Source organism: Hyaena hyaena, unplaced genomic scaffold, assembly GCF_003009895.1.
Source record: "Hyaena hyaena isolate Hyena2069 unplaced genomic scaffold, ASM300989v1 scaffold_10, whole genome shotgun sequence".
Taxonomy (NCBI): Eukaryota; Metazoa; Chordata; class Mammalia; order Carnivora; family Hyaenidae; genus Hyaena; species Hyaena hyaena.
In genome coordinates this window covers 7864190-7877481 of record NW_024080642.1, presented here as the reverse complement: position 1 = coordinate 7877481, position 13292 = coordinate 7864190, and the positions used below count along the sequence as shown (strand labels likewise).

Below are 13292 nucleotides of genomic sequence, written 5' to 3'. Positions count from 1 at the left end.
GCACCAAGCTGCTATCTTGCCAGTTCTTCACTCTTAGACCAGTCTGTTCCATATTTCACACACTGTCCCTTAACAAGTGTCCTCAGAGAGTGCTCTCCTCCCAGCTAACCACTGCCGCCCCGGCATCCCTGCTCACGGTTTTCCAGCCCTCAGCTCGCCTCACGGGTTACCTCATGTCTCACCTTCGAGCAAGCTCTCCTTTCGTGGGGGGAGGGGAGGTGGTGTCACTTTCTATCTGCTTCTGTCGCTTTGTGTCAGCAGGGGTCTGAGCTACCAGCTAGTGTTATACAGGGAGCAGGTCTCCTCTGGGCCAACCACAGCCTTGCCTCCTTGGGGGCCTGTGCTTCCTCGTGATGCCACACGGGTTTTGCGAGTTGTTTCAATGCAACACACTTAGGGGACACAAAGCGCAGATGTGAGCGCTGAGGGGGATGCGCCTCTCTGCATATGGCCAGCAAATAAGGGAGGGGTGCTCGGACAGAAAGATGCCAACTGCTCGCCTCCTGAGACGGCTCCTCGTCAGGAGGTGCCCTGAGGCCTGGAATGGGCTCTCCTGTCCCTCCAGCAGGGCAAACAAAGGATGCAGGCTTCCAGGAGGAGATGCCCCTCCGCCTCTCCACAGACCAGAGCTCCCAGCCACGAGCACCCAGGCTGCCGCTGCCTGCGGGTACCCTGCCCGGGAAATTGCAGCCTCGTGCCCTTCACCGGCCACTAGGGGTCACATCACACCAGTGCATTAACTATCGCTACCCCTCAAAGGCTGGAAAAAGCGGCTGTCCCTGCTTGCTGTGGTCCCCATTCTGCCACTGGGCCTTCTCTCCATTGTCCCTTCGGCACGATGAGGTAACGGAGGGCCGGGCCAGCTCAGTGTTTCTCAAAATGTGGCTTACACGTACTTTGTGTACACATCACGGAGCTACATCAAGGAGTGTTACTTTTTCTTTTTTCTTTTTTAAGTTTTATTTATTGGGGGGGGGGCAGAGAGAGAGAGAGAATCTAAAGCAGACTGTCAGCACACAACCCCAGGTGGAGCTCGATCTCATGAACTGCAATACCATGATCCGGGCCAAAATCGAATCAGATGCTTAACCGACTGAGCCACCCAGGTGCCCCTGAGGACCATTACCTTTTCTTTTCAACTCATTGTGGACCAGTAAAATTTCAGCAGCAAGTAGCAGTGGCCAAGAATGGTACTTGAAAACAATGGCCTAGAGATCAGTATTTTTTGAAGGTGAATTAATGTATAGTTTTATTTTTATTTTTTTTAAGTTTATTTATTTTGAGAGAGAGAGAGAGAGACAGTTGAGCTGGGGAAGAACAGAGAGAGAGAGGGAAAGAGAGAATCCTAAGCAGGCTCTGCACCATCAGTGCAGAGCCCAACATGGGGCTTGATCTAATGAACCAAGAGATCATGACCTGAGCCACAATCCAGAGTTGGACGCTTACCCCCAGGCATCCCGCAGCTCTTTTATAAAGAAAAATACTCTTGCAAGACCAAGAAAACATCCACAGGCCACCACGGCAGTGGTCCCATGGACTGCACCTACAATATATTTACTTCTTCCACAGAAATGTCTTTTAATTGTGAGTTTCACTGCATAAGTTTAGTCTCTATAATTGGAAATATGTATATTTTTAGGTTATCATCTAAGTGAAAATGCAAAATTTTTAAGTGTTTGTAGAACTGGCAGATTCCTGAGACTATCTCCAAGCACTCAGTTTCAGAAGCAGGTCTCGACATCCATAAACCAACTGTTCTGTTTCTCGTGGAAGAAAAGCTTAAATTACAGCCAGTGGGACTGAGGTAAGAAGTGAGAACTATTCTACGCGGCGTGAGGTGCCAGGCAGCATGATCTAGGGCAGCGATGGGGCTGCTTCTCCAGAGAGGGACAAAGGGCCACTGCTCTGTAGGGGGGTGGAGGGGAGAACGGTCCCCAGAGGCAAAGGGATGGACGGCTGGGATTGCTTTTAGTCCTGAGAATTCTCAACTGTTTCCACGTGAGATGAGACCTTTGACCAGAAGGAGATAAAACACACAACTTTTCTTTCTGGAATCACTTTGTGCACCACTTCTTTCCAGAGGTGCAGGTGAGGAGCTGCATGAGGAATACCACTAATTCTGACACCACAGCACCGCCCCAGGAGTGCATGAAGAAATACGACAACAATGAGAGGTAGTTTCCCGAGCTGGGTCAGGCTGTGTGCCTGGCCACAGGCACAGCCCAGACATCAGAAACCCCCAGGCTGCTGGGCTCTCTGCCGCTGCTCCCGACAAGCCCCCAGCTCCGGCCTCCACGGCCTGGGAGATAACCAGGTAATGGTGGTGGAAACAGGGTAAAAGAGCTCCTGTTCCCAGCCTGGGGTTTAAAAATGCTCATCATAATGACCAGAGCTCTGAAGGCTTGCTCCGTGTGACCGATCGTGACCGCCCCTCCCGTACCCCACAAGCGCTACCCGGGGCATGCGTGGAAGCAGAATGCACCAGCAGATGTCTTCAGCCCACAGGTGGAGGGATTAAGGGTTGAAAAGAAAAAGATCCTGGACTACTGGATCAAAGATGAGTAAATGTTAAAATCTGGAAGCCTCTCCTCTGTGGGAAACCTCTTCACTCAGACCCACTGGAGTCGAACACAGATCAACTGCTACTCCCCAGAGGCGGGGGACTGGGCAAATGGCCCGGGGCCACCCTCCTTTAGACCCACAACCTGCATGTAGCTGCCGGGCCATTTTATCCAAGGGCACCGTGGGCAGTGTACACAGCCTACAAGTGTTTCCAGGTTATAAAAACAGTTGAAAATTGAAAGAAAAACGACCATGAGCTTCAAAACACAGAAAGAAACTTACAAAACAACACGCTTCATTAAAATCTACAAACTATCACATTATGTTAGCCACCTGCAGCTTAAGCCATATACAAACTACAGTTTACCCCACAATGTGGGAGCACAGTGATGTGCTCGATATGATGGGGGGGGGGGGGTGCTACAAAAGTTTTCCTATTTCCTGGGCTTCACATTCCCCCTCCGCTTGCTGGGCTAGCCAGCCTGGCCTCCCTCTTTCCTCCCCTGCCCCTCTTCTCCCTCAGGCCCCTTCTCTCTTGATCTCCAATTTCTCCTGTTGCACCCTGGCTGCTACTGTCCATCAGGCCTGAAACAGATGTGCCAGGAATCTCCCACCAGCCTGGACAAGCAGCTCGGGTCCCGTCCCCACCCCCGTGAGGAATCCCAGCAGCTGCCCCGACTAGGGCCAGCAGAGCCATGCCCTGCTCTCTGTGGTCCCGCTGGGCAGCCAGGGACGGACCCCAGGCTTGCCCAGGCCCAGCTGACGTGGGTGGAATCCTAACTGAGTCGGGAACCAGAGGCAGCAGCACACAGAACACGGGCTCTGCAAACCAGCAGACTCAACTCAACGCTTGGATTCAAGTTACTTTGTCTCTTTGAGCCTTAGTTTCCTCACACATAAAACTACACCCATAATTAATAAAACTGGAAATGAATGGTTATCCCCATCATAACAGCCTTCCTCACAGGGCACAGAGGGCATTTGTGACGCTTTAGATGGGTTGGCGCACGTTAAGCTTTCACCTTACGCAGCAGTTACAGCTAATGCTTTCACCAAGCCCTTGCTGTGTTCCAGGCAACAGGTACCCCCAGGTATTACTTCAGTGAATTTGTCCAGCACCTCCAGAGGCCCAATTTACCATCCGTGAGTTGTTGAGCAGTACACTGCGGCTCTAAAGACCAGGCCCAGGGTCACACCGAGCTAGGATTCTAGCACAGGCAGGGCTCACCCTGACCCCACACATGCTGCCCCCAAGACGGCAGCCTGGCAAATCATTCTGCAATGGGGGATCCAGCCGAATGCTAACCTAAGAACCAGAAAGGCTGAGTTTGTTTCTCTACCTCTAAGTAGGTGTAAGGTTTTGAGCAGTCCTGCGGCCCCTCTCGGCCGCTGCCCTCACATGTGAGTGGGAATAACAAGACTTGGCCTGTTAACTACACAGGAATACAGCCACGGTCAAGCGAGAGGCTGGACGTAAGAGCTGTGTGGACCAAAAAGCACTTCATAAACATGTGACGATAAACAATAAACCTCCTGTATCTCACACTGGCTCACACTGCTGCCCAAGCTCTACTTGAATACTTCCAGGGACAGGGAGCTCACTACTTCTTTTAGCAGCTCGTTCTGGTTAGAAAGTTCTTCCTTTTGCAAAGTCCACAGGGATTCACTTGCCTGTAACTCCATCCCACTGGCCCGGGGCAGATCCTCCAACGTCCTGCCAGGTGGATCACTGAGGTACCACACACTGGCTGTTAAAGACCCCTGAGGTTTGTCCTGGCTCTTATCATCCCGTCCTGGGCTCCTCATCCCGACACAGAAGGAGGAAGTGGAAGGCAATAAAGTTCCTGGTTTGTGCTGGCTCCTCTCCTGCTGCCTGCTGATAACTTTTTCCCTGTCCCTGTTTCTCAGACCCCTGGGCCAGGAGGAGATGATCCAACTCAAGAAAGGATGCAGAAGACACCAGGGACCCAGCTGGCGGCTCTGTTTGCTCACCCGTCCTGACATGTGCCAACACTGTGATCCTGGCACTTGGGCTCTGGGGTCAGGACCACAAAGACCTTGGACCCCCTCCCTTGTTTGTCCCACCCTCACCCCCACCAGATACAATCCCCAGCCACTCCTGTGCCCGTACCTTAAAAGACTCCAAGAATCCCCCATGGCCCCCATTCTCAAACTTGTCCTCTTCTGGGCCCAGGCCCAGCATGGCCTGTGTGTGGGTGTGAAGCTCATCGTGAAGGTTGTCCAGAAGGGCGGCCCTGGTCCGGTCCTAGAAAAAAAGAGGGTAGGGACGATGGAGCTGGCACCGAGCACAGAGATGCGCCCGCTCCCAGGGGCTTCAGACCCCTGACCACCAGCATCCCAGGTGACAGCATGGACCTCGGCCTGGCTGGGCTCCAGGCTCAGCAATACTGCAGTTCACACCACCGCTCCGTGGCTGGCCTCCGCCCTCTTCCCCTGCCCCTTCTCTTTGAGCCATCCCACAGCTCTACCCTGCGGAGGCCCAGCTCAGATCTCTGCCTCCAGCTCCACAGCTGCAGACCCAGCTGCCCTTCTCCATCCAGAGGTGCGCCAGGGCCAGGCACGCAGCCTCCAGGGGGCGCCATGCACACACAGCAGGACCAGCCCTTGCAGCAACCCTTGCCCGTATCTCTAGGTCAGCAGATCCTAACAGACTCATCTCCTGATGGTCTTCACTGACTTCCCAGGTCAGTGAAGAGCCCAGGCCGAAGGCCCAAGAGCCACCCTGCAATTCCCAGCCTATACACAGGAGTCCTTCAAGTCTTCCTAACCCCGCCCCCAAACCATTTCCTCCTGTGGCCGCTGCAAGCAAGCCGTCATCATTTGTCCTGGGCTCCTGTAACAGCCAACTTGCCCCCCTTCCTGCCCTCCTCCCTGGCAATCTGCCCTTCTCAGCACATCAGAGTCATTTTCTAATATGCAAAGCAAACCAGCACTCTCCTAAGTATTTTATTCGCACTTCATCACCTCTAGAGTTCAAAGCCCTTCCTGACCTGACCCAACCAACCTCTCCAGCTGACTCTCCACCCCTACATGATTCTCTCTAAGGCCATGTCAAACCCTCTGGGGTTCCCTCAAAAGTCATGCTCTGATCTGCCTGGCCTTTCCTCATGCTATTTCCCATGCCTAGAATAACCTTCCTCAATCTTTCCTCCTGGCAGAAGCCTTGTCAGATATCCAGATTCAGCAGTTCAAGGGCCACCTCCTCCAAGAAGCCCTCCCTGAACACATCCCAGTTGTCCATGGGCAGAAGCAGTCACAGCCCCTGTGATGGCCTCCATCACGGCCCAGTGCGGACACCATATCATACCTGTCTCTTAAGTAATGGCTCCTTCCCACCAGCCCCAAAGCTCTGTAAGGCAGAAACTGTCTCACCCCTGTATCACAGGGAATAGAACAGAGCCTGCCACACAGCAGGTGCTCAATAAATGACTGGCCAGACATAATGTTTGGATGAAGTTTCTACAAGAGGAAAGAGTTCCTTTATTAACACAGGACTGAAGGCTTACTGGGCCAAAGCCATGCCCTGCACCTTAAGTGCCCCCAAGAATAGACCCCAGGGACAGGCTGGCTGAAAGCAGCCAGGAAGGAAGGAGAAAGACTTACAAAAACAGTGCTCTCACCTCCAGCTTTGCAAACTTGTCCGACTTGCAGCAAGCGTTCTCTGCGTTGGTGAGCTTGGTGAGCAGAAACTCCCTGAACTCCGGGCCCTGGAACAGACACGACGCTCTGGGATTCTCCCAGCTTCAGCTGTGGCTGAAAGGGCTTTCAGCAACAGCCATGGGCAGGCGGAACAGAGGGCCCGAGGAGAGTCCCTAAAAGGCCCCCTTCTGACATGTGGTCATGCTCTAGCCCAGGCCAGGCCCACCTAAGATGCCAGCGTGGAGACGGGCTCTCCTGCTCCCAGGAAATCAACCCCCTGCCACACCGTTTTCATTACTGAAGGCGATTCTTGTCCAAGGCTTCTGGGACTGAGGCATAGGTAAAAAATGCTTCTTCTAGCAGAAAGGCAAAGCCACTGTCAAACACTGTGACAAGAGGCGCTGTACTAGGGCAGGCTGGCGGCACCGGGACGAGGGGAGAGGCCCCAAGTACGGACATTCTTCAAGCCTGCCTAAGGCGCTTCTGATGTTCCCAGCCCAGATTCGGCCCCACTCCAGCCACTGCCACTCAGATGCTGAAACCTGGAGTCAGGGATAAGAGAAGAGCAGAGGGGAGTTTCTTACCTTCTGGAAAACAGGAGGACTGGGCAGAGGTGGGCCAAAGGCGGGCACATCTTCCCGTGCGGTGACTGACACCTGAAACAGAGTCTCAGTGTGGGCCGGGAGGGAAGGGATCCCGGCTGAGGATGATAACGCATTCGGAGCCCTGGCCCTAGGGAAGCCCACCACCCAGAGCAGATTCCTTCCCCTCCCCTCTCCCCGCTCCCCACAACTCAAAGCCAGCGCTCCCGTGATCCATCACCAGCACGGCCCAAGTCGTTGTTCCCAGAAGTGGGGCCGGACTGCACAGAGCCACATCCACATGCTCTCAGCTACATTCCTGGAGGCCAGAAACAAGTTTGGCAAGACGACCGGACAGGACTGAGGAGTAGCCTGGGACCCTGCTTCTAATGCCGTACAAGTGCCAGGAGGCCTTATCTCGTTGCTTCATTTGACTGGATACTAATCCCACGGAGAAGGCAAAGTGCGAACTGTCACCCCTGTGTTACTGACGGGGACACAGATGCCCAGAGACTGGGAGCCATCTCCCCTCAGACACATAGGTGATTAGCCAGAGAGATGACCAGGGAATCCAGACCTCCTGACTCTGCTCTGGGTTCCTTTTCCCACAACACTGACTCCCAAACCTGGCCATACACCAGAATCACTTCCAGTGTTTAAAAAATAAACACCCATGGCATGGGCTCCGCCCCAAACCTACTGAGTCACAGGCTCTGGGGTGGAGCCAGGAATCTGCAACAGTTAAACACTCCATAGAGCTTTTGTGCGGTTGGCTGACTACTGTTTGGGAGCCCTGGCCCCACACACAGGGTCAGACAGTCTGGCGAGGCTCAAACCCACAGAGCTGGGAATTGTGGGTAGGGGGACATCACGGTGCTCCGTGCAGGGTGCCCCCAGCGCTGGGTGTGGTGGCCACTTCCGGCCGGCCTGGGGAGGTAGGAACTAACGGAGTGAGAGCACGTAGGTGCTCCCTGTGGGGGTGTCCCAGGCCTGGGACAGGCCCAGCATGACCAGATGCTCTCGCTGTGTGGATGTGCCCTGATTTCACCTGCTCTCAGCCCACAGGCCGCAGGCCTCTCTGGAGACTCTGCCCTCTCCAGCTCCCAGACTGCCGCTGACGTGAGCCTAGCCCTGGCGTGCCGCCAGCCTCCCTGGCCTATGAAGTAGGGCAGATGCAGAGAGTCTGCCAGCCCGGGAGAGCAGGCAGCTCGGAGCTGGGCCAAGGGAAGGCCCTGCCAGGGTCTGGAAGGAAACAGCGGGAGAGAGCTGGTCAGGATTGCTTTCTCTCCCCAGGCTCAAGGCTGTCTGCATGCCCAGAATTAGGAAATGGTGTGTGTTCAGCTGACATGATCTCTGGCTGCTTCCAGCTGCCAAACATAGTCCCCCGCCTTCCACCACCCACTGCACATGGGAATCTGAGGTGAGGGGGCCAGAGGTCAGCCCCCACCCCCCCAGCAGCCCTCCTTCTCGGGCTTGCTCCAGAGTGGTCTGTGCTGGCTGGGTAAGGAGCTCCACACGTGCTCTTCAACCTGCCGCGTCTCCCAGTCGCATAAACCACCAGAGCAGCCATGTCAGAAAAGCAGGGGACACGATCCTCCCCAGTGACTGGCCATGCATCTTCTATCCCCATTGTGTTCCCTCCCCTGATCCCTTTCCAACAAAGTGCCCGGGTCTTTGCTGTTCCCTCCTCTTGAGGACAGGTGGGTTGCTGGGCTGAAAGCAGAAGCTGTGGGAACACAGCCCCACCTTCTCGGTTTCTAAATTCAGTGCGGGCCTCCCAGCAGGGGGCAGGGCAGGGCTGAGAGAGAAGCACAGGTGACCGTGGGGAGAATTTTCGAGGCTAGAAAGCAGAAGGAGGCTTGGGGCCTCCTTGTGAGTTCAAGGATACACCAGGGAGGTGGGGAGCCTCCAAAGGCTCCAAACTTGAAAGGCACAGCCAAATGTGGCCTGGGAGTCTTGGAGAACTGTGGAGGGCTGCCCGGGCAGCAGATGAGCAGTGAGTGGAAGGGGGGCACGCCGGCAGGACCCCTCCCCAGTGCTGTGCTGCCCACAGGATCCCTGAGACCTCTGCTGGCCGTCAGCCATCAGGAATCAGGGGCAGGGTGACCTGAGACAGGAAGAGGAGGGAGTTCTAGGGACGGTTCAACTGGACTTCCCTTCCCACCGGGCAGGACGGGGACAAGATTCCTGTCGGAAAAATCATCCGATGTAACCTTGCATTTACACCTGGGCTTTGGAGCCAAGCGCCCACCTGCTCCGACGGCTCAGTTACGGAGATCACAGGCAGACCTGGGCACACTTCAGCTCCACCACTTCCGGGCTCTGCGGCCTCCGGCCTCAAGTGGCTTAGGCTCTCTGCCTCAATTTCCTTCCTGTCAAATAGGGCTAACAAGTGACACTGCCTGACCAGGGGTTCGTGAAGGTCCAAGAGGCAGTGCTTCTAAGGGCTGAGCACAGTGCCCGGTGCAGAGCAAGCACCCAGTCAGGGGGAACCTGTTACCTGGGGCTTTAGGTTTTTTACTTCCCCTGTTGACCTGCACCTAATAAAGGACACTTGAAATACTAGAAAGTTCTGCTAAATCATTTCCTTCTCTCTGACTCTCTCTCTCTCTCTCTCTCTCTCTCTCTCTCACACACACACACACACACACACACACACACCCCTCTTCCCCAAGTCCCCCGACCCCTGACTCCACTTCCCCTCCCGCAGCACGTCAGGGCTGGAAGGAACTCAGAGGTTGTCTAGTCCAACTTCCTCATTTCACAGATGGAAGCTGAGGTCCAGAGAAGGAAGGAACTGGCTCAAGGTCATACAGCGGTCAGAGGCAGGGCCAGGACCAGAACACCCAGCTCCTGAGCCTCTGGGCCTGGGGGCCTTTCTTGTCCTTCCCTCCGTTTCCTTTCCTTTCCAGTTTATCATCCCCAGCGGAGGCCTCCTGGGACACTGCTCAGCCCATGGGGACATCTTGGCCTCCTTTGCCATAGCCCCTAAATCTGCAGCAGTCAGCGGAGGTCCCATTCCACCCTGGACCCGCTGAGGAATCTGACCAGGTGCTCCCGGGTCTTCTCACCACCTGGGGTGCCGCCGGGGATACGAATGGACAGTGCTCTCGGGAGCGTGTTGGAAGGCTGGCATCCCGCCCTCCCGCCGCCCCATTCACGGGTCTGCCTTCCACTTGGATGCTGGCCCGGCAGGGGAACCACACAGTCCCACAGCCTGGGGACAGAGCCTGGCTCTCCCTGTGGGTCCTGCTTCTCTGCTCATTGCCACTCTCTGTGAGGACAGTGCTTCTCCCTGGACCATGGGCTTTGGCTGGGAAGACTTGGTAAAGACTTCAAGCATCAAAGCTGGAGGTGGGGTGGTGTTTTTTTGGATCTCTGCATTTTCCCACCCCACTAAGCTCTTGAGAAAGTGGAGAAGCCAGTTAGCTGAGTTCCATTTCCTATCGGGAGCTAAAAACAAATACTTAAGCTCCATGAGAGGCCCCTTCTGCCAGCAGAGGCCCAGCAGACAAGCCAGGCGTCCGCACATGACTGCCTCGTGGGGTGTGGGAGCCCCCCGGACCCTCCCCAGGGGCTCTCTGCCTCCACGGGCTGTGAAAAGAGTCAGCTGGCTGTCCGAGTGGTCCAGTGGCTGAACTGCACCCACTGGCCCTCTGTCCCTTCCCTGTAGGTCACTTCATGTGTCCCACCCCTAACACAGTGCCTGGGACACAGGGGGCACTGAAGGAATAAACTTGCTTCCATCAACAACTCAAACGACCGTTTGAAGGGAATGACCATTTTGGTCTAAGGAGGTGATCCTCCAAGGAAATGCCCAAAACGTGGCTTCTCTAACTTTCCAGCTAGAGCTGCTCAGTGACAGAGGAGCATGAACACGAACATGAACATGAACACGGGGATAGAAGAGAATCAGCTTTCCTCACAGGAGAGAGTGTGGGGTTTTGTCTACAGTCTCATCTCTGGTTTTAAAGTTGATGTGCATTTTGCACTTAACTACGTGGGTTTCTACTGATGTACTAATTATACGTCATCATTTTCTTTTCCAGAATCTTCAAGCAAAGTGGATGCTTCATGAAGATGGCCGTGAAGCACTCGAGCTTTGGGAGCCTAGGAACCAGCACTGGCCTAAGCTATTACACAGGTAGTCCAGTTTCAGATCATTCCAAGTTCCCAGTAGCAACGACAGGCTCATCCCCCTCTCCCTTAGAACCGCAGTTCCTAACTCTTGTGGGGAACAGGGAGCCCTCTGAGAATTTGACCTTTGGTCTCTCTCCCCCTAAAATGCAAGGAAGCACACGAACACAATATCTTGAACGTAAGTGTTCTGCATATATCCGCAAGAGGTTCAAAGACAAACATCCACCTTAAAGGCCCTGCCTCAGTCTGTCTCCCTTGGAGCCCACAGCCCCCAACACCAGTGAAATAGAAACTGTTGCCCATGAGGTCAGAATTGCTTCTCACGGAAAAGGGGAGGGGAGGGGAGCGCTGGCGGCACAGGCTTCGGGAACAGGCAGGGTGAGGGCTGCCAGGGCCTCCCTGCAGCGGGGACACTGAGCCAACCCAGAAGACCGCTTATTGATCTGGAGGTTTAGACTCAGGTGCTTACAACCCCCCCACCCCCCTGGGAATCTTCAAATTAAGACCAATCATTTATTCCAGAACAGCTAAACGAGAAGGGCCCACCCTATGGCCAGGGTCTACCGGGCCCCCTGCTCTCCACCGCTGTCACCATAAACACTTCTGCTTTCCTTTCTTCCCCTTTGTTACCACACTTCTTCATCTCCCTTTCCCGATGGTCCTCCCCACCCTCCTCTCTTTTGCTCCTCTCCTCTGGCTCTGCCTTAGTCCAGCCAATGGCATCACCAGATTCCAAACAGAGGCACTGGGGGCTTCTCAACCCTCGAGTTGGATGCTGTTGAACCTGGAGGCAGCCAGATGGAGGAGACGACCTCAGAAGGCGACTTCCACCAAGAGTCCAGTTCCCAAATCCCAAAACCTGGGATTTCTAGAAAATTGATCATACCAACGCTAGGAGTACCATTTTGGAGAATGGCCTGAGGAGCCATTGAGAACTAGTGGTTCTTGATTTAACCAAATCCACAAGGTGTGGTGAAGTGCCTGGGCCCACCACTTCCTCCAACGTTCTCACCTTGTAGGATGGGGTCTCTGTGCCTGGGTTCTCGACCTGCACGACAATGTAGGCATGTAAGAAGTTGGAGGCAATCATATCGGGGACAAACGGTGTGTTTTCTTCTTGGAAGATGATGGCCACAATGTCATTCCCAATGTGTCTCTTTCTCTGGAGCTAAACAGAAAAGTGTTTCATTGTTATAAGCCAGTGAGGAATATCCTAAAAACAGAATCATCTATATAGGAAATTCCTCATTACTCTATCTTTATACACAAACCCTGAAACTCTGGGATCTACCTCTCTAGGGCCTTTCCACCCCCACCTTCCCGATCTTTAGAAGGCACCAAAAAGAAAAACTGGGCAGGACCCCTAAGATGTTAGGTAGAGGCTAGCAAGCATCTTACTGAGCTCCAGAGCATGCAGAGCCCTGACTCGGGGCTCACGGAGGATCTCGAAAAGGTGAGGGGATGACTTTCGCCCTGATAAAGCCTGTAACTGATCCAGAGGAGACACAAACTCAGGTGAAACTACCTGAGAACAGTAAAAAAGGCACCGGCCAACAAGTGCTAAATCAGCTGCCACACACAAAGTGTCCAACACTATGGAGGCAGAGAGGAGAATAAAATCAGAGGCCTGATGCTAATCTGAGAAGGCTTCCTGGAAGAGGAGATGGGGGAAGACAGAAATGTGGATAGAAATGTGGATGAGCAGGGAGGAGCGGGCGGATCATTCTATACCAGAGGGAAGGAGAGCCATGCTCAGAGAAAGAGGGCAACCTGGCTTGGCAGAGGTCACGGGAGAGAAATCCAGCCCTGATTCAGAGTCCCAAACTGTGCCAAGTGCTTTCACAGGTGATCTCGATCACTGAGCACCAACTATGTGTCAGAAGCCACGCTGGGCTATTCACACGCATGATTTCAAATGTTAGGGCCCTCCTGTACACTGAGTCCTGCCTAGGTGCTTAGCTACATATTTCTTCCTTTATTAAGCACCTACTGAATGCAAGCCCTATGTTCCACATTGAATTTCTCATTTACTATAAACTCGCCCTGTGCTGGGCATTTTTACACAAATTGTCTCACGTATTCCACCCACCGCCTCCCATTTCTTGGGAAAAAAAATTAATATTTATTCAGTCCTCACAGAAGGCTCTGTATACTTCCCACCAAATACAGATGAGACTAAAAGAGCCCCAGGCTGGGGCAGGGCGTGAGGAGTCCATGAGGGAACAGAGACTAAGGTGAAAACGTAGAGAGAAAACCTACTTTGGATTCAAAAGGAATCCTGCTCCCATTTGTTTCTGGAACATTCAGCGGTTATTTTAGAGCCAAATCACAGTCTCGTTTGCCAATTTC

At 53.9% G+C, this 13292-nt stretch overlaps 1 protein-coding gene across 3 annotated transcripts in view; it reads right to left on the bottom strand.

The window, feature by feature from the left end:
• RAP1GAP2 (RAP1 GTPase activating protein 2) overlaps positions 1 to 13292 on the bottom strand; it is a 187628-nt gene that overhangs the window by 14441 nt on the left and 159895 nt on the right. For all 3 annotated transcript variants that reach the window (XR_005531951.1, XM_039253300.1, XM_039253304.1), the window contains exons 14-17: positions 11956 to 12111; positions 6807 to 6878; positions 6204 to 6290; positions 4694 to 4828 (exon numbers count right to left, since the gene is read on the bottom strand). Coding sequence is in view for 2 of the 3 variants with exons in the window: in XM_039253300.1 (XP_039109231.1) it covers positions 4694 to 4828; positions 6204 to 6290; positions 6807 to 6878; positions 11956 to 12111 (450 nt within the window). In the remaining variant the exon portion in view is untranslated. The remainder of the gene's footprint in view (positions 1 to 4693; positions 4829 to 6203; positions 6291 to 6806; positions 6879 to 11955; positions 12112 to 13292) is intronic.